This window comes from Triplophysa dalaica, unplaced genomic scaffold (assembly GCF_015846415.1).
Source record: "Triplophysa dalaica isolate WHDGS20190420 unplaced genomic scaffold, ASM1584641v1 Contig20, whole genome shotgun sequence".
Classification (NCBI taxonomy): Eukaryota; Metazoa; Chordata; class Actinopteri; order Cypriniformes; family Nemacheilidae; genus Triplophysa; species Triplophysa dalaica.
In genome coordinates this window covers 3,727-25,388 of record NW_026622654.1, presented here as the reverse complement: position 1 = coordinate 25,388, position 21,662 = coordinate 3,727, and the positions used below count along the sequence as shown (strand labels likewise).

At 39.0% G+C, this 21,662-nt stretch overlaps 1 protein-coding gene across 1 annotated transcript; it reads right to left on the bottom strand.

Moving 5' to 3' along the window:
* Positions 1-16,377: 16,377 nt before the first annotated feature.
* LOC130417136 (uncharacterized) lies at positions 16,378-20,549 on the bottom strand. The gene is made up of 3 exons (XM_056742438.1): positions 20,531-20,549; positions 18,174-18,271; positions 16,378-17,877 (listed from the first exon to the last, which is right to left on the bottom strand). Exons 1-3 carry the CDS (start codon positions 20,547-20,549, stop codon positions 16,378-16,380), a joined length of 1,617 nt encoding a protein of 538 aa, XP_056598416.1.
* Between the last annotated feature and the right edge of the window lie 1,113 nt (positions 20,550-21,662).

The following is a 21,662-nucleotide window of genomic DNA, read 5'->3' as shown; positions in this document are numbered from 1 at the left end:
TGCCATTTGGATCAATGTTATCAGGTTCAGATCCTGTTCTTGCATTAAAATCTCCTCACATCAGCACATGTCCCTGGGCCTGGAAACGGCTGATGTCTGTGTGAATGTTGTTTAGATATTCTTCATCATGGTACAGGGATACGTGTCAGTGGCTGAAATGCCTATTTGATTGGTCAGTTTTAAGCAGCAATGATATTTTCCAACCGTCATAACAGAGATGTGTTTACTCAGATTCTCTTTGTACCACACTAATATTCCTCCTGAATCTCGTCCGCGATGGACTGCACTTAGTTTAACTGAGGGCACAAAATTATTTCATAGTAGCCTGAGGGACAGTAGGTCAGTACATTATCTCGACACCATGTTTCAGTGACAATAATGATTCTTTAAGAACCAAATGTTGAAGAATGAAGACCCTGAATATTCCAACAACTTATAAGAAATGAATGCATTAGGATTCCAAAAGATAAACCTATTTGGTAGGACAGTGAGAAAATAACATGTAAAAATGTACATGGTCAATTATTCACAAAATTTTGTATATTTTTTTGGCATAATAGCAGTGTTCTGTGTTTCTGTTCTTATCTCTTTAAGAGCTGGTTACACAGTGTATGAAGCATCTCTTTGATCTGGCTCAGTTCATTGGCTGGTGTGGAGGTGGTGGGTGGAGCCAAGGGCCAGGCTTAGGCTTCAGCATAGCTCTGTGGTCTCGGTTGTAAGGGTCTCTCTTGTTGTGTGGTGGTCTTTGGTTTCTTCTTTCTTTCATGGGCTTGATTTAAGGCAGGTGGATGTGAGTTTAGTGGCTGCAGGTGAACAGGAGTATGGGGAGCCATAGGTGGGTGTGGTCCGGAGGGTGGACGATGTGAAGAGATTGTCCAGCTGATGTCTTTTCTCACCGAGGTCGGAGAGTTGTGTCTGGGGATGTAGGGGTGGATGGGCCGGTTCAGGGGTCGGAAGGAGGTGCTCCTCTGGTGTTGAGCTACAGCCCAAAGCTGCATTCTCTCTCTCTCTCTCTCTCTCTCCTCTCTCTCTGTGTCGCCCTCTCTGACTCTCTCTCAAATTCAAATGAGCTTTATTGGCAAGACTTGTACAGTATTGCCAAAGCATTGGTCATTTCATTAGAAAAGAACAAAACAACAGATAAAGAATACATATACAAAACAAAATGCATAAATCAATGGCTAAATTTAAACTAAAAATTAAACATTACTTCAAAAGCCTTGTAGATACAGATACTGAAAAATATATAAACAAACAAAAACAAAAAAAGTTTACAGTTACATACAAAATAAATACCACGTTTTACTTTTGTCCACTGGCTGATCCTCTATGTTTATGGTAAGCTGAAATATAGTTTCCTGCTGTTGTGATCAATCTGGAGTTTTCTCGCAAGATGTGCTTTCATTTTTTTTTATTTGGGAGTGCCATAAAGTTGGGTGTTATTTGTTGAAATTGAGTGAAGTATATTCTAATAGTGATCACAGTAGAGGAGGGAGTGTTCTTCTGTTTCTACAGCTCTCTGAGAACACAATAAACACAGTCTCTGTTCTGTCCTCATTCTACAGCTAGAGAGTGATCACTCAATCTGTATTTACTTATTGTCTTTCTCACTTTAGGATTTTTCACACAGCTCAAGTTTTCTGCTGGTTTATAGTCAGTTTTCAAGTTTAGATAGAGTTCCATCTTCTTTTGTGTTTTTGTTGCATCTTTCCAATGGCAATATAGTTTTGTTTTTGTATTTTTATCACTTGGTTGGGCCAGATTGTGTGGTGCTAGTTTGGGTGAAGTCGAAGTATCGCTGTTTTTCAAGTGCTTATATGATTTCAGTTCTTTTTTGTACATTCAACAGTAAGGGGTATTGTTCTTATTCAGCTCTACATGAGTTGTTTGGTGTCGATCTGTTTACTTTAAGTATGCTCTTGCAGATGAGGTATGTACAGTTTCAGTTTCTTCTTTTTCCCATTTAGAGAAGTCTTGAGTTTTAAGTGGTCCCCATATCTTACTGCCATATAATGCAATGGTTTCAATTATTGCTTTTAGGAGTTTTAACCATGTCTGAATTGGAATTTCATATTGAATATTATTTTTAATCATGTAGAAGACTCTCAATGCTTTGGTTTTCAAATCATTTACAGCCGGATTAAAATTTCCTGTTGAATTTATTTTTAGTCCCAGGTAAGTGTATTCTTTCGTGAGTTGGAGAATTTGGTTTCCTGCTCTGAATATAAAATGATTTTCCCTACACCTGGATCTCTTTTGAAAAATCATTGTTTTTGTTTTTGTGAGGTTAATTTTAAGAGCCCACGTTTGACTGATTGTATCTATGATGTCAAGAAGCTGTTGAAGTCCCTCTTTTGTTTCTGACAGAATGACTACATCATCTGTGAAGAGAAGGCATTTGATATCTGATTCAGTCAGGATCAGGCCTGGAGTGGAATTATTCAATGCTTTGGCTAATTCATTTATATAAATGTTAAATAAAGTGGGGCTCAATGGGCAACCTTGTCTGACGCCTTGACACTGTGAGTAAAATTCTGTTCGTTTGTTTCCTATTTTCACTGCACACGTGTTGTTTTATACATGCTGCTGATTAAATCAAATGTTTTCCCTCCAATCCCATTTTCTAATAGTTTCAGGAAAAGACCTTCATGCCAGATGGAGTCAAAAGCCTTCTCAAAATCAACAAAGCAAGCGAATACCTTACTTTACTTTTGTTTTTGTGGACATGTTTGTCGATGATAGTGTGGAGGGTAATAATGTGGTCTGATGTTCTGTGTTTGGGCAGAAATCCAATTAGATTTTTCTCCAGGATTTTGTGATCTTGGAGAAAGTTTTGCAGTCTTTTATTAATGATCGAACAGAATATTTTCCATAGGTTTCTGTTGACACATATGCCTCTGTAATTGTTTGGCTCAAATTTGTCTCCTTGTTTAAAGATGGGTGTAATTAAGCCCTGATTCCAGGCGTCCAGAGAATATCCTACACTCAAAACTATGTTAAAGAATTTGGTTATTGCCATCTTGAATTTTTCATTGGTGTATTTAATCATTTCATTTAATATTCCCTCAATGCCACCTGCTTTGTTTGGTTTTAATTCATGCAATCTATCTGTGAGATCATTTACTATGATTGGGAAATTTAGGGGATTTTGATTATCTTTAATCTTATTTATTATAATTTCCAATTTGCTTTTTATTTCATTTCGGGCAGAATTCATTTCTGTTGTTTTGAACAATGCTTCAAAGTGTGTCTTCCATATGTTCCCATTTTGAAAGGCCAGTTCTTGTTGTTGTGGACTATAGAGACTGTTCCATTTATTCCAAAAGTTACTGTTTTTTACTCCTCCATTTCACTAAACAGCTGTTCTGTATGTTGTTCCTTCTTTGTTCTGAGAGTTTGTTTGTATAGTTTCAGAGCTTCTTGATATTGTTGGCGCAGTTCTTGATTGTCAGGGTCTCTGTGTTTTTTATTGGAAAGATTTCGTACTGTTGTTCTAATAGTTTTCCACTCGTTGTCAAACCACTTTTCTTTGCTGTTTTTTGGTTTACTTTTTGAAGATCTTTTCAAATTGCACATGGATGCTAGCTGGTAATATATGTTTGTAATATCATGTAGTGCCAGATTTGTGTCTGCTTTATTGGGTGGATAGGTGTTCATTGTAAAATTGTCTAACAATAGTTTGATATTTTGACTTTCCATTGCAATTTGATAGTTCTCTCGGCTGTTTTTTATCCACTTGTAGGATGGGGATAATCTCAGTGACCTCACTTGCAAAGATTCCACCATAACTTCAGAGAGGACTGATCTCAAAAGTGTGCCTGAAGGAGATGTTGTTACTTTGATCCTTACTCCTGTTGAAATCTCTTCTGACCCCACTTCTGCTCTCCAGCCACCAATAAAAAAGAGAATTCTTCAAAGGTTACCAGGTATTATTTCTAACATATTGATGCAATCATTACAGTTGTTTTTCCTTTTGATTCAGTAGAACAGTGTTTCCTAATCCTGGTCCTGGAGAACCCCCAACACTGCACGTTTTTGATGTCAGTCTAATCTGACAATTGGAGGTACTGGAGTCTTTACTTATGAGCCGATAGGTTGAAAAAGGTGTTTATAAGTGAGATATGTCAAATGTGCAGTTTTGGGATACTGGGATACTGCGGGACCAGGATTGGAAACCAATGCTTTGATTTGTTGTCTGCTTTAAATCTGAAAGATATATTTGACTTCTGTATAATTAGGCAACATGCTTCTCACAGCGTTTTGCAAGACTGGTTTACCAGTACCCATAGTCTGTGCTTCACCTGCCACTGTTCCAGGCATAAAGACCCCTACTACAAAGCTCACACCTCCTGAATTTACTATCAAGGCCAATGCTCTGCCTGCAAAGGTACCTGCACATAGGTCCCACATGCTTATCGAGTTGGTAGTAATGTATATCAAATGTTTTGCTCTGTGGGATGTTTTTTTGTGATTTTATCTAAAAACTGGTTGGAGCAGTTGTCACGTATCTATTTACCTGTTCTTGTTATATCAGAGTAAGGGTAATAAAGGCATTTTCTATATTAGGGTATATCCATTATAAATTAATTAGGGATAGATCGAAAACCAGGATCAGTATCGGGGCCGATATTACGCACATGTACCCTGTACTCGTATTTGAAAAAATACACAGATACCTTTGACTGATACTTCGTCTGACTGAAATTTGTGCTTTGAAAGTTTGTGACAAGCACATAAAATTATTTTTTTCATAATGTGTTTGTGTTTTTGCATGTGGAGTTGTTTTTAATTAAGAAGCTATTCTATTTTCATTAGTCTCACTGTGTTGTGCTTTGAAAATTGCCACCTCACCCCCCTCGGCGAGCATCAGAAAAAATATTGGTACTGTCTTTAAAAAATGGTATCGGCGCATCCCTAAAATGAATCTGAATGTGAATCTTGTCTGAAGGTACTTGCTCATGCATACAACAGACCACAAACTCTGATTCAGAACATAAGACTTGTACATAATATTAACAACTTTGTCATCAATGTGTTATGAAGGCCAATGAGCTAGTCACAAAGACTCTTGAGTCTCCAAAGTCTTCAACCTGGATGCGCTACAACAGGGTTCCTTAAATCTTACCCTGGAGGGCCGGAGAACTGCAGAGTTTAGCACCAGCCCTGATCAAACACACCTGAGCAAGCTGATCAAGTTGTTCAGTATCACTAGAAAATCACAGGTATGCAAGTTTGATCAGGGTTGTAGCCAAACTTTGCAGTGCTCCGGCCGTCCAGGGTAAGATTTGAGGAACCCTGCGCTACAAGATTAAAGGCAAGACTGTCATGAAACTTACTCTCACATGTGATCTATTGCCTGTGTTGGATACCATTTGTCCACTTTGTTTTAACTGCATGATGTGAATTCACAGCACTGGCTTCCAATTGCAAATGCCACACCTAGAATCAGCTCAGTCAATTGTCACATCTTGAATTTTTCATTGGTGTATTTAATCATTTCATTTAATATTCCCTCAATGCCACCTGCTTTGTTTGGTTTTAATTCATGCAATCTATCTGTGAGATCATTTACTATGATTGGGAAATTTAGGGGATTTTGATTATCTTTAATCTTATTTATTATAATTTCCAATTTGCTTTTTATTTCATTTCGGGCAGAATTCATTTCTGTTGTTTTGAACAATGCTTCAAAGTGTGTCTTCCATATGTTCCCATTTTGAAAGGCCAGTTCTTGTTGTTGTGGACTATAGAGACTGTTCCATTTATTCCAAAAGTTACTGTTTTTTACTCCTCCATTTCACTAAACAGCTGTTCTGTATGTTGTTCCTTCTTTGTTCTGAGAGTTTGTTTGTATAGTTTCAGAGCTTCTTGATATTGTTGGCGCAGTTCTTGATTGTCAGGGTCTCTTTGTTTTTTATTGGAAAGATTTCGTACTGTTGTTCTAATAGTTTTCCACTCGTTGTCAAACCACTTTTCTTTGCTGTTTTTTGGTTTACTTTTTGAAGATCTTTTCAAATTGCACATGGATGCTAGCTGGTAATATATGTTTGTAATATCATGTAGTGCCAGATTTGTGTCTGCTTTATTGGGTGGATAGGTGTTCATTGTAAAATTGTCTAACAATAGTTTGATATTTTGACTTTCCATTGCAATTTGATAGTTCTCTCGGCTGTTTTTTATCCACTTGTAGGATGGGGAAATCTCTCAGTGACCTCACTTGCAAAGATTCCACCATAACTTCAGAGAGGACTGATCTCAAAAGTGTGCCTGAAGGAGATGTTGTTACTTTGATCCTTACTCCTGTTGAAATCTCTTCTGACCCCACTTCTGCTCTCCAGCCACCAATAAAAAAGAGAATTCTTCAAAGGTTACCAGGTATTATTTCTAACATATTGATGCAATCATTACAGTTGTTTTTCCTTTTGATTCAGTAGAACAGTGTTTCCTAATCCTGGTCCTGGAGAACCCCCAACACTGCACGTTTTTGATGTCAGTCTAATCTGACAATTGGAGGTACTGGAGTCTTTACTTATGAGCCGATAGGTTGAAAAAGGTGTTTATAAGTGAGATATGTCAAATGTGCAGTTTTGGGATACTGGGATACTGCGGGACCAGGATTGGAAACCAATGCTTTGATTTGTTGTCTGCTTTAAATCTGAAACATATATTTGACTTCTGTATAATTAGGCAACATGCTTCTCACAGCGTTTTGCAAGACTGGTTTACCAGTACCCATAGTCTGTGCTTCACCTGCCACTGTTCCAGGCATAAAGACCCCTACTACAAAGCTCACACCTCCTGAATTTACTATCAAGGCCAATGCTCTGCCTGCAAAGGTACCTGCACATAGGTCCCACATGCTTATCGAGTTGGTAGTAATGTATATCAAATGTTTTGCTCTGTGGGATGTTTTTTTGTGATTTTATCTAAAAACTGGTTGGAGCATTTTATCTAAAAACTGGTTTTCCACACCTAGAATCAGCTCAGTCAATTGTCTATTTACTTTGATCGCTTCACAAAGCCCCCTAAATTTATTATTCCTAAACCCTTCTCCAATCTGATGTGGATATCCTCCAATTAGTGGGCATGTCATCTTCAACCCATATTCATTCTATAAATTAAACTTAAATATGTTATAACAAAAAGGCCTTACAGTTGTGTTCAAAATTATTCAACCCCCACTGAAATTGATTGTTTTGGTCGGTTTGACATTGATTATGATCATTCAGTCATCCTGCTTACAATTAAATCAAAGAGGCACGTGTAGGTCAGACAAATATAACATAACATTTATAATGAAATAACCACAAATGTCTTTTCTGAGCTCACATCATTATCAGTTTTATTCAACCCCCAAGTGACATTCAATCTTAGTACTTAGTACAACATCCTTTTACAGTTATAACAGCTTTTAAATGTGAAGCATAGCTTGACACAAGTGTCTTGCAGCGATCTACGGGTATCTTCGCCCATTCATCATGGGCAAAAGCCTCCAGTTCAGTCACATTCTTAGGCTTGCGCACTGCAACTGCTTTCTTTAAGTCCCACCAGAGGTTCTCAATCGGATTTAAGTCTGGTGACTGCGATGGCAACTTCAAAATGTTCCAGCCTTTAATCTGCAACCATGCTCTAGTGGACTTGGAGGTATGCTTGGGATCATTGTCCTGTTGAAAGGTCCAACGTCTTCCAAGCCTCAGGTTTGTGACGGACTGCATCACATTGTCATCCAATATCTCCTGGTACTGAAGAGAATTCATGGTACCTTGCACACGCTGAAGCTTCCCTGTACCTGCAGAAGCAAAACAGCCCAAAAGCATGATTGACCCCCGCCATGCTTCACAGTAGGCAAGGTGTTCTTTTCTTCATAGGCCTTGTTCTTCCTCCTCCAAACATAGCGTTGATCCATGGGCCCAAACAGTTCTAATTTTGTTTCATCAGTCCACAGAACACTATCCCAAAACTTCTGTGGTTTGTCCACATGACTTTTGGCATACTGCAGTCGACTCTTCTTATTCTTTGGGGACAGCATGGGAGCGCCTGGGAGTTCTGGCATGGAGGCCTTCATTACGCAGGGTGCGCCGTATTGTCTGAGCAGAAACTTCAGTACCTACATCTGACAAATCTTTTCTCAGTTCCTCAGCAGTCACACAGGGACTTTTCTCCACTCTACGCTTCAGGTAGCGCACAGCAGTCGAAGTCAGCATCTTCTTTCTGCCACGACCAGGTAGCGTTTCAACAGTGCCCTTTGCCTTGAATTTGCGAATGATGCTTCCTATGGTGTCTCTTGGTATGTTTAACATCTTTGCAATCTTCTTATAGCCATTGCCCTTCCTGTGAAGAGTAATCACCTGTTCTCTTGTCTTCCTGGACCATTCTCTTGACCTCACCATGTTTGTAACCACACCAGTAAATGTCTAGGAGCTGAGTATCACAGTCATTTTAAAGCTGCCTAATTGGTGCTTATTAGGCTTTATTGCTGCTCCCTGATATCCACAGGTGTTTTCAATACCTGATTGAAAAACCCTTCATTGAACCTCTGTTCTTCAGAGTGGTAGTCTTTAAGGGGTTGAATAATTATGTCAATGAAGAATTCACAAAAGAAACATTTACTACTGTATTACAAAACTAATTGATGTCATTTTAGTTGCATATGGTTCTTTAAGAAGTCCTTGTAGGATTTCATTCTGAATACAATTACAAATGTACACTAAATTCCCTAAAACCATTTACAGCAATAATTTTGAACACAACTGTAAGTAGTATATTGCCTAAACATCTGAAAACATAATGTGACATTTTATATTGTACAATAGGGGTTTACAAAGACGTTCCTGGAGCCCCCCAACAATGCAGATTTAGCATCTCTCCTCTGTCTGACATTTCAAGTCTTGGAACATGTACTAATGAACTTAAGACATAAATCAGGTGTGTTTGATTAATTAGCAGTATTAGAAACCTCTAGAATGTGTGAAATAATTCCTGCACCTACATTAGCAATTATGTAGCACCAGAATGTCCATAGATTTGAACTAAATTTAATTTTACCTGAATTGGCTGCATGAGGTGAAACCTTCTACTTAAAACATGGACATCTGGAAATTTAATATGTAAAGGGACACCATCCTGCGGCTCAACCAGTCTGCTTGAATTAAAACGACGTCTTTCCAAAGCCTGCCAAGAGCACAAAAAAAAATCCGTCTATGATTTGGTTGCTGAAAAAATAAGTGACAATTTGCCTCTCCCCATCTGTTACAGATGTCTGCTTCTCTTTGCAGTGCACGTTCCTGTGGAAGACAGATTTTCCCAGATTTTTATGCTTGCTCACATATACAGATTATTTTTACTCGTTCTTGGTCAGCTAGAAGACTTTCATTGTATTCCTCGTCTTGTCTAGCCCTTCTCTAGAGTTTACGCCACTCTTGTAAATCCTAAATCAACAGAACGAAGACCAACGCCAGTAAAGATCTGTACCATAAAAATTCTAAGATGAAAGAAAATGACACTCTTAAAATCAAAACTGTTTATTCGTTCTTGGTCAGCTTGTTAAGTTTCATTGTATTCCTCATATTCCTAAAAGCAATAAAAGGAAATATAAGAACATTCCTTAATATTATCAACTCATTTATATTGAAAGTCACAAAAAAATACATGAGTACATGTTAATGTAGAAGGGGTCATCTTACAGGATTTCCTGATTTCTTCTTGATTTAGTGTGTTATATAACTGTTTGTGTATGTATAAGACCTCTTCAAAAGTCAGATTTTTGCACAAAATGATTTATTCTAAATTAAAGAAGAGTCTGATCCAGATCTGCCAAAAAAGCCTCGATCAATCCCTCACATTTCTTTGTCAGTTCGTAGTAATATTTGCGTGACGCCACCCAAATGTATATGCAAAAAGGGCGGCAGAGCTTCAGTAATTGCAGCGTGGTGCTGGAGCCGGCATGTCACAGAAATGCAAAAGACAAAATAAAAACATAACCCTGTATAGCGTCCTTCTGGTTGATCCTTTGGTTTCATCGTCCTAACTAGGTTTGAAGGCAAAACCGATGCAAGGCTAACTGACGATCGTTCCAACATGAGAGTTGTGCGCTCTGTGCTTTCACGCGCTGTCTGGTTTTTCTGTGCTTGCATATGTGGTTTTGATCCGCTCGTTTCATTATTTAACCTGTCACTGTTGTTATTAGTGTACAGTTTTTACAACTGCTCAGAGATGAACTGACAATCGGCCTCGTCCTAGAAGATTGCGCTCATGGTTAGATGTGTAAAATTTCTGTCACACGCTTGTGGTGTGCAACAAATCACAAAGCACTGGGTAGCTGGCCAATCAGAGCACACACTGCTTTTCAGAGCGGTGAGTTTTGAAAAAAAAAAAGGAAAATATGGCCCTAGAGGAGCTACTGTCACGGTTTGTCAGACAGAACCAAAACGTGGGCAGTAGTGAAGGGTTAAATAATATTTATTAAGCATGAAAAAATAAACCCACAATGGGGCAAACAAGAAACTAAAGACTTACAAACAGAAAACTTCCCACAGGGGGGACAAAACAAAACAAGGTTTAGGGCAATCCAAATAATAGATCCTAACACGAAGGGAAACAGGAACAAGGTAATCCAGATACGAAATAGCCAGTAGCAACAAAGGAAAACAGACAATAGACAATGACCAACAGTAAGGGAATAAGGGACATTAAATAAGGGGAAACTAATGAGGAGAGATGACAAAGAGATCGGGACGGGCAGGTGACAAGACTTAACAATGAGTGCAACTAGCAGGAAGAGGCATAGACGGGTGAGGAAGATAAAACACTAATGGGACGCTGACAGAGAGAGACGAGGGGGCGGAGCTACACGGAAGACACGGGGAAAAAATGTCAAAACGAACCGCCACGCGTCTCCACACGAAACACACACACAAGACATGATATTGTCACAGCTCTGTTCCTAAGGCCCGAATACTCATGACAGGAAGGACAGGACCGTGACAGCTACTTGCTACTACATACAGTAATTTATGTAAAGATAATGAGTTTATTTAACAGTAAACTGTGTAAAAACACTGTACACCAAAAAAACACATAAATGTTAGTGTGTCCTTCTGATCTGTGACCTGTATGACAATCAAAAAGATATCACTGCAATGTCAACAACTGATTCTCTTTACCACTTAATATTGCAAATCAATTCAAAACTTAAAGTTACAAGTAAATGAATAATAACAATTAACATATTTTAAACAGTGTTGCTATATTTGTATATTTTTGCAGTATAAATGACATCCGTGGACATCAGTATTTCTTTTCATTAATTTGCATTAAATTAAACTGACTGTCCAATAGGTATGTATGGGATGTATCAGGAATTGTAATTGATGCAATCACAGTTTTTCTCATTTCAAAAGGGTTTTCAGTCGGATATATTACAATATCAGGATACAGAAAAGACAAACCGCAAATTACGTTTCATGGGGATTTTATGGAAGTGCTTGAAAATTAAACTCCTAAAAACAAAACTTACATCGTCATCATCCTCCATTTCCACGGTCTCCGTGTCAGAAGACTGATCTCTGACCGGTAAGACATCCTTAACCATATCACAGTAATGTCAACAATTTATTATTTTGGAATTTCAGAAAGTAAATTATGTTTGGTAATGTGTAGAAAGATTAATTAAAAGGAAGGAAGGAGGCGGGAACCGGCAAACATCTAAACATTTAATAAAGTAATATAACAGCCGGCGGCCCCTCACGGACGACCGCCGGCGAACAAAACATAAATACAAATACCCGGTCCTCTCTCTTCGTGTCAGGGCTGACACGGAGGAGGATGAATGGAGATGCAAAAGGTATAATCCAATAAGGTTTAATGAAGATGAGTCCAAAACAAACACGGGAGCAAGAGAACAGGGAAGACAAAACCAGCTTGATAATCCATTGACATAAATAATAACCGACAAAGAACAGAGGGAGACACAGGGCTTAAATACAAAAGGAAGACACTCAGGGAAAAACAGAATCAGGTGTGGGACTAATTAACAATGATGAAACACAAGTGGAAACTAATGAACTAATAATGAGATTAACAACGGGAGGAAAAACCCAAACAAAACATACAACAAACGTCACACTTCGACGGTCCGGTCGCTCGTTCCTTTTATATGCTCTCTATCTCCTACGAGATTCGCAGGCTCCGGCCTCTGGCAGGCGGTGGCCGCACTCGGCATTTCCGCCCCCTGCTCCTCCCCCTCCGGGGACGGACGCAGGCTCCGGACTCTGGCGGATGGCGGCAACTCCCCCGCTCCCGCTTGGACGAAAGCCACCCCACCTCGACCCAGGGGCGCGGCAGCAAAGGTCGCCGATCCACCGTAGCTTTGACGGTTGCCGCACTGTGCACTTCCATTTACCCAGAGCCACCGCGTCGGGCAGCCACTGGCGGACGCACTTCGTCCGCGCTGCCTGAACTCTCCGGGACCGCGAGGCCCCTCGGCGGCGAGGACTCTCCGACAGCATGTCTCTCCTTCCACCCGGGTTTCGGCACCAATGTAGAACATCTCCATAAAAAGGGAAGGAAGTCGGGAACCGGAAGACATTTTAAACATTTAATAAAGTAATTTAACAGCCGGCGGCCCCTCACGGACGACTGCCGGCGAACAAAACATAATATAAATACAAATACAAACATAACACATGTTCGGGCCCGGTCCTCTCTCTTCGACGGTCCGGTCGCTCATTCCTTTTATATGCTCCCTATCTCCTACGAGATTCGAGCCCGGTGTGCGCACAGCTGGCGCTAATTCACAATTACTCACCGGACTCGAACCACGGTCTCGCCCCGCCTACTCTACTAAATAATGATTTTAACAAAACAGCTGTTAGGAAATGAGAAAGAGCTAACAACTTAAATCAAATTTGTATGTCTTTTTGCCACAACCCTTCAACAATCAACAAACTAACACATTTTTCACAAATACCCTTAAACTACAATCAAGAATAGCAATGATTATGTTTTGAGTTTGGAAATGGTTAAATCCGCAAAAAAATTGAAGAGAAAGTTAAAGTCTACTTTCTGTTGGGTTTAGGGTTTCACAACATATTTTTGTGGGTACTGAGATGGTCATTGCATCTACAAATTTCGTACCACACGACATGAGGTGCTAGTGATTGTTTGTTTAAAATGTTTCACAATGGCATAATAGTGCCACCTACACAATTACTTCTAAAAACAAAATCTGACAAATTTGTAGTTTTTGAACATGGTTAGGTTCTCAAAAATGCTAGATATTCTGAAGAAGAAACAACAGAAATAAAAGAGGGTCCATCAGAGCCTGGGCCCTATTTAGTACTTTAGGGAGGATATACAAAGCAGATCGCTTGAGCACTCAGCTGGCTTTATTAACAGATGGTGACAGTAGAGAAACTTTAATTTTTTCAATTTTTCTCTGACCATCTACCCTTGCCAGTTCAAATTAGATTCTGCCCACTCTTGGAAACTCATTTCTGAGAGCGGAAAAAAACTCCTCCTCGGACAAGGACACAGGCACCTTGATCTTTTTAAAAGCATATAATCTTTAACACAAATTTCATCAAAAAATTAAAGCGACACGGTTCATGTTATATAATGTAAGCATTAAAAGCAGAGCCCTAATATACCTTTCTGTGGGTGAAATGTTTCCATGTCAGGATGGAGGAGGAGAACAACCCTAAAACTAGCAAATCTAGTTTGCTCCCTCCTCCTAGGTCCTCTAGTAGGAGCAGAATTTTGGGATTATACGGGAGAAAAAAATCTCTGGAGCTCCAGTAAAATCAGCTACGGCAGGCTGATTTTGTCCGGGTTTGGTGCACCCTCTCGGCCACGGGCTCCGTGGAGGTCCGCTGGGTCGGTTCAGACTTCCGTGTCCGAACGTCAGTAAGTTTACCAGAGTTGTGGACTTAAGAGATATACGGGATAACAAATCTCTGGATCTCTGGAGCTAAAAACCATAGCCTGTTTTTATGGGCAAGGTCACATATCAGCATCATTAAAAATAATGACATCGTTAAAAACTGCACTCATATAAAAAGTAACTTGCATTATGTTAAACTTAAAGCTACTCGCATTATGTTTCTTCCCTGTAAGGGTTACATAACCTCCGTCCATGAACAAGCTGTGCTCCTCACCAGATTTGGATGTGGATGATGGAAGGAGGACCTCCATGGCTCTGTGATGCTCCTCCTCACTCAGTGGGAGTTGAAAAGTTTTAAAAACTCCATCTTTCTGGGTAAGATTAACCATGGATTTCATTAACATCGATGAGGGACTTGGCTAGGACAGAGAGCTCGCTGCCGTGCTCCTGGGCCGAGGTGGGGTGGCGGCCGTCCAAGAGGGAGTGGTTGAGTCTGGCCGTGAGCCTGAATCCTGCTGCCAACACCCATAATGGTAAGGAGCAGGAAAGGGCGGACTGAGTCGCTGCCACTGCCCTCACACGGAGGAGCCATTGCCAACTGCCAGGAGGCGGATCTGGCCGTCCAACGGACGTCCAGGACAACCACATAGCACCACGAGGAAGAGTCTCTTGGTTGGGCTGAGGTCCGAGCGACAGTGTGTCGGGGAATCGGACCTTATTACTTCTTTCCTCTCTCCCCTTTCTCGTCCCTGGCGCTCCCGTCTCAGTTCATGCAGCCATGAGGTGGCTGACGGCATTTTACATCCATGCATTTGTTTGTTTATTTTATTAAAAACTTTATTTAAATGTATTTGCTGATTCCTGGCTCCTTCCTTCCGTTTATTGAACCTTATTACAATGGTTGTGACCCTTATAATTTCTAAATATCAACCGTCTTTTCACCTGGTAGTGGTTTAGATATTTCTTGTCCCATACTCTATGAATCAACAAAGCAAATGTTTGAAAATAAAGTAATAGACAAACTTCACCCGCAAAATCCAACCCTTTATTTTTTATTTTTATTTTGTAGTCGGGACCTATCATGTTTATGTGCTAAAATCAATATCTCAAAATACACGTGTCGTGTGCCTTGCGAAAACTTGGACGCAACCTGGCCCCTGGTTTGACGTCACAAAGTGTCACATGCAAATGCAGAATCCCAACACATTTGTGCGGAGACTGCCTTCAACAGTATATAACAGTAAGGTTATATAAAAAAACTCTTACATGTTATTTACTGTCAGAACCTGTAGAACATTTTTCAGTCTAGTACGGTCTTCAAAGCACAGAGTTGTCAGGTAACATAGGATGAGCCCGCAATTGTAAAACTTTCTTAAACTTATTAACACTAAATTTCTTTCTGTGCTTTGGATTACACTTAAAATCAAATCAGAAGTCAGTTGGATGTTGTGAGAGAAAGCTTCAGCAGATCTGGGAGCACAAATACAAGACACTGAGAGGCATCAGGCATTTGAACTCATTTATTTTAGGAACAACAAGACTTAATATATGGTATCAGAAGGTATCTGGAATGTTTCTAATGTCCAGGGGTTCACACAACGACCAAATAAGGTATAGCAGGTCAGACAAAGAATGTTAACCTTAAAGGAAATCTTCTCCTCCACATATAGCCAGAATATTAATTTATGCAGGAATTAAATCTAACAATTAGTTATATTGATTAATAAAAGAAAACTTAGCAGGTATTCAACATTAATATTTTATTCAGCAAACAGCTATTTTTGTAGAAAAACAAAACTACTTGATTATATAGAATTATGTTTGGTCGTAATTTGAAATCTACAAGTTAACTCTTTTATTGAACTCCTCATACACAAGTAATAACATAGAAATACAAAAATGTTTTATTATAGTTTTGAAATGATTACTCATTACTCATACTCAGTGTGTTAATAAACAGTTTCAGTTGAATCACTTTATAACTGTCACCAACTCAGGGCAGATGAACGATGCCACACAAGAACTGACGTGAACTGGAGATTTATTTGGGTGCACAAAAGACAGGCTAGTATCCACAGGCCAATAAATATCCACATGTTAATAGGGTCAGTACAAGAAACAGAGCTACATAACAACAGACAACTAGAACTGACAATGAGTGAGAACAAACACAGGGTATACATTGAATCCAAGGGATTGTGAATCAGGTCCAAGTGTAATCAAAAATGGATTCCGGTGCGGAAACAAAAGTTATGTCTACAGATAATTTTCATGTATTAATTGATTTTTTTTGCAGCTCTACTATGTTGAATTCACAAGTAGTAACTTTAGTGCCACTTTAACATTGTGCCAAGTATTTTGTTTACAAATACAAAAAGAAAAGTCCTTTTGCTGTCTTGGTGTAAAAATAATTGTAGGTTAGTAATTATTAAAACGATTAAACATGTAAATTACTTTGATAGTTATAATGCATCAATCAATTGAGATCTTCCCAAACCTCATTGTTTTAAAAACTCTTTGCAACAATAATCCCAACTGCCATCAGTGGTTTCGCACCACAGGTAATTTTTGTAATGGTAACCACATGGGGAATCAGGCTTGCAGGTTTTTTCACTGATAGTGGAGAAGTAGGTGTCAGAAGTACAACAATAGTTCCAGCTGTTATCATGATCTGTGTAGCACCATTGGTAGCGTTTATTGTACTTTGCACAGGCGTGGTTCCTGCGGCAATACTTTCCATCTCTACCCCTACTTCCCCAGAGCGGAGGGCTGCAGTATGCCTGGGACTTGTCTTCTGTGTAACACCAGTAGTAGTCTTGTCCATATGTGGCACAGGGATGATCAACTCGACATCTCTGTCCTGCAGTGGCGATTAGAGAGTACTGAGGTGAACACTGTATCTGTGTCCCACCTGAGTAACACAGGTAGTCATTAAGACTATCCTGATACAGGCAGGGTGTAGAGCAGCAAGGCTTGTTTTGTCCTCCTTCTGTGGAGCATGTACATCTGTAACTATTATCTGTATAGCTGATGCATGGTGAGCCGTCAGCTGCGGTCTTCTTATCAAAAGATTTCTCCGGGACCAGCTGACATTCAACAGATTCCGACCCCTCAGACACCTGCCTTTTCCAGAGATCATGACATTTATCAGACCTGCGACTTTTTTTGTCATCAGATATAACACAAGCAGTCTTAATCTTTCTTTTGTTCCTTTCAGTTGATTTGAAATAAGAGCTCAAGCTCTCATAGGTAAGTGTTGCTGTCAGTTGAGTAATTTGAGGCATTGATGTCGAAGGACTGTTATTGTCACTACTGATGATGTTTTGGAGTGCAAACAAGTTGTTCTGAGCATCTTCAGACATTTGAAGTCTTTGGTCCTCTGGTAATTTAATTCTTTTAAGGAATTCTTGAATAGCATTGTCGGATGCTGGCTTGTCACTAAAACAATTATCATGAAAAATCTGAACTGATGGAGTTGATTGTTCATATAGTTCATCAAGCTTCTTATTCATTTCTGAAACACTCATTAACTTTATGTTAAATTCAGGCTTGTTAATTCCTAGAAAGCCAAAGGAAAAAGACTTTGTTACGTTATCTTTGTGGTTATAACAGACAGCTGTCCAGATATGAGATGGAACTGTGACCCTTTTTTCACTTTGTGGTATTTTGTCATTACCAGGCACAGTACCTGTGATAATGTATACTTCAGCATCATCAATATCATTAAAAAATGCATCTAAAAAGCTTTTCAAATAACCCTCCCAGATCTTCCACTGAATGCGGTTGAAGCAAGCATCCATAGGTGCAACATTGGTCAGTGTATAGGTCACACTACGTTCGGGTCTGCATCTGTAACTGTTGGGGTACAGATGCCCACGATCATATCCTGTGTTTTCATAGTCATTAAAGACGGCTTGACTATTTTTTAACTTATTTAAATCTTCTTCATATTCATTCTGGGGCATCATGTGATCAGTTTCACTGTCTTCAGAAACAACCTGCCGAAGAAACACACACACAAAACCGACATTTTCATTATTTTATTGTCAAATTGCTCTATTAGAAAGATCAATTAAGTTCCATGAATTTATCCATAGATCTAATATGTTTAAAATAGGGCTGGGCACCAGAATATGTCATCACCTTAATGCATAATAAATTAACGCCGTCAATTATTTTGTCGTGCATTCACGCAGTTTTTTTAAGTATTTTATTTCGAAAGTGCCTTGCTCACTGGCTCTGAAACGTAAAGACAAACCATAGGTCACAGAAGTGGTGGGATGTTGATTGGTACTGGCTTGCGAATGGCATCACTCCGCGTCTCAACCAATAAGAGGATTTGGGGTTGGCCCAAGACTGCTGAAGTGCGCACAAGAACCAGTAACACCAGAACTGAATGGAAGGGACCAAACTCTTATATGGAGAGTTTTAAACTGTAAAATTAGTTTTAAATCTCTTTCTAACGGCGGAGTTAAAACCACTCTATTCCGTCTCCTCTCCTTCAGCCATGCGCTTATCTATCATTGCCCTCACTGCATAAAGATGTAATATGCTTGGGAAAACACACTCCCTCTTCTAAGGTATAAAACAGCAATAGTAACAAGTTGTGTTGCATGTATTGTGTGCAGTGTGAGGCTGATGCAGAAAACATGTTTAAACGTGTGTCTACAGAGTCAGATCACAAACTACTAAACTGCATTCTTTCAAATATCTTTCATGATGTGTTCATCAGTTTAAAAACATTTATACACTTTGGTATAAACTCAAAGGTGAGTAAATGATGACCGAATTGTCATTTTTGGCTTAACTATCACTTTAATGGGGCAGCAGCATAATACAGAGAAATAATCTATGTTTATATGTTCATCAAACCAAAATGACTGGCCCCAAACACTCACTTATATTAAAGGAATTGTGTTCTCCTAAAATGAATGGTTAACATAAAGAAAAATGTAGTTGTGCAAATTTTTAATTGTTTAAAGATGTGCTGTAAATACACATTCAATTTCATTGCACTGGCTGCCTATTAAGTTCCGAAAAGACTTAAAACTCCTGCTAATAACTCAAAAAGCATTGAATTGTCTAGCTCCTCGGTAGCTCTGTGAAATATTGTCAGATTTACAATCTATTGCGAACACTGCGGTCGAAAAACTCTGGTCTGTTAATAGTTCCCAGATTATCAAAATCATCTAAGGGTAGTCGATCCATTTCATACTTGGAACCTAAACTTTGGAATAGTCATGAGCAGTTAAGGCTGCAATATAGTTAGTTTTCTCCGGATGCTATTTACAGTCCAGCCTGACGATCGTGATGATGGGAAGTCCACTTAATGACAACAACAGCCACAACCTACAGTCATCCAGAACCAGAATAATAAAGGACAGACCTAAATATCTCTTTTATTAATCCTCAGTAGATCTTTCCTCTTCACTTACCAGCCTACCAAACTATTTCCGTTTAATCTCACAAGTTACTGTAATCATTCTCTCTAGTTGTATCAGTGCTGTTTTAATATGGCAGAGGAGAAACGGCTCTGACGGTTGAGTCTGGCCTCTTCCAAGGGGTTTTATCTACACTTTCACTTACCATACACAAATCTATAGTGGAGTTTTGGTTACTTACCACTCACTGGGAGATTGCTGAGTTTGTTTAGATTATCCATAAATATAACAACTCGCATTTAACAACACACATGCACGCTAACAAATTTGAACTTGATCTCCACGTTTTTCTATTATTACAATTTGTTCTGGTAAATTGAAATTCAAGCCTCCCAGTCCTGATAACAGTATTTAAAATAATAATATACCTAAATTAAATATACTTTGATTATCACCCCTGGTCCTGTTTTCCCCATATTACACCAGGATATTCTTTTCCCACGCTCCCTGACGAGTCCACCAGTCCCTCATAGACATTCACACCTGCACTCGATGATCCACACCCTTTATATTCAGCACTCACCAATTCAGTGCTGTCAGGTCTAGCTAGATGTTTGTTCTTAAGTTTACGCTGTACCTGTGGAGGTTCTTTGTTTGCACTACTATATAAATTGGATTTCCACTATCTGAGGTTGTCATAGTGTCTGTCATCAGTGCACACCCTTACATCTGGTATTTTTACATTTTGGGCTCCCTGTCCTGATAACAATATTGAAAAATAATAATATACCTAAATTAAATATACTTTGATTGAATAATCAAAACCCTAAATCGACTGACATCAGTGTAGATTGTAAAGAGAAAAATTTGCAATGACACCATGTATTTTAATACTGTATATACTCTTAATTTTCCTACAGTATTATCATTTTTTATGTGTGTAAAGCTGCTTTGCAACAATGAAAATTGTAAAAAGCGCCATATAAATAAATTGAATAAATACAGTACACTTAAAAGAGAGTTTTTATGTATAAGCAATACCATCAATAATCACTAGAACTTGTTTTTCTATATCAAACTGGACTGCGATCAAACAGTCATGCGATAAATGCGATCTAAATAAATAGTGTTGTCCAGCACTAATTTAAATACAGTATTTCTCTTCAGTGATGAAGAAATTAATTAAAACAATAATAATTCTGCCCCATTTTCTGACAAAACACAAAGCCTAAAATGATAATGGAATATTTTGATACTACAAGACACTTACCTGTGGCTCTATGCACCATGGTTTTTTTTTTTTTGCGAAGTACTTTTGCAATTAGGTTCAAACTTGTATGCACTGTACAGAGGAATTTTATGAAAAGCAGAATAGAGTGTAGCGTAAGAAAATATATCGTACTTCCACATCTGACAGATTTTCTTGAGATTCTGATCCATCCCTTTTGGTTCTATGCCTTCGTAGAAAAATTCACTACAATCTTGGAAGCTGTCGACCACTTTCGCCTGAGCATTAGAAGTGCTCAGCGCGAGACATGTGAACAAAAACAGAAGAAACATTTTTTGCTGTGTGTCTCCTATTACAGAGCATTATCAATGTCAAGTCTGCTTTTAATACACAGAATTTATTTTGGGGAGGGGGGCTTGGGTGTGACTTTAGACAAATGAGGAACAAATATGGGACCAGAAGTGTATTTATGGAACTGCCAAGAACTTTAATAGCCTGATCTGGTTCAAATCTAAAATAATTTCTTCACAGTAGTTACACACTGTTCAGAATACAAAATGTTCAAAAGTAACACTGCTGGAGTTTGGCAGGTCATGAGAAATTAAGTAATTTGTAATTCATGAAGTTATGTTTGATCGTTAGTGATAAATATGTAACGGGGTATTTAGACCCGTCTAGTAAGGGCTGCCCTGGAAGACTGAGTAATCTCGTACCTTATTGATCTTAGTCCCCACTCTTAGTGCTTTTACTCTCTTTACACTTATGCATGTACCGTTATATCCTACCTTATTGATACATATCACTACGGACTGGCAAGGGCAGGCTTCAGTTAGAGTAATGTCACGAAATGACTTCCTGAAGTAGCAGTGTTGGGCCAGATGAGATGTTTAGAAGGATTTCTTAAACCATTAAATATTTAAAAGGATTTAAGAAATGAGTTGAGAGACGTCTGTATACGTGCGTAAACTCTGTATCCGTGATGGAGGAAACGAGACGTTATGTCGAACCGACAGATGGGGTTTGATCTTGAGAACCAATTACTTCCGATGTACCTTTAAAAGGCCAATCAAATTGGCGAATGGCGTGGCATGCCAGTCTCCGTCCCGTACATACGGGTATAAAAGGAAGATAGCGTGCCCATTCATTCACCTTTTGGGCTGAGGAACCTGACAAG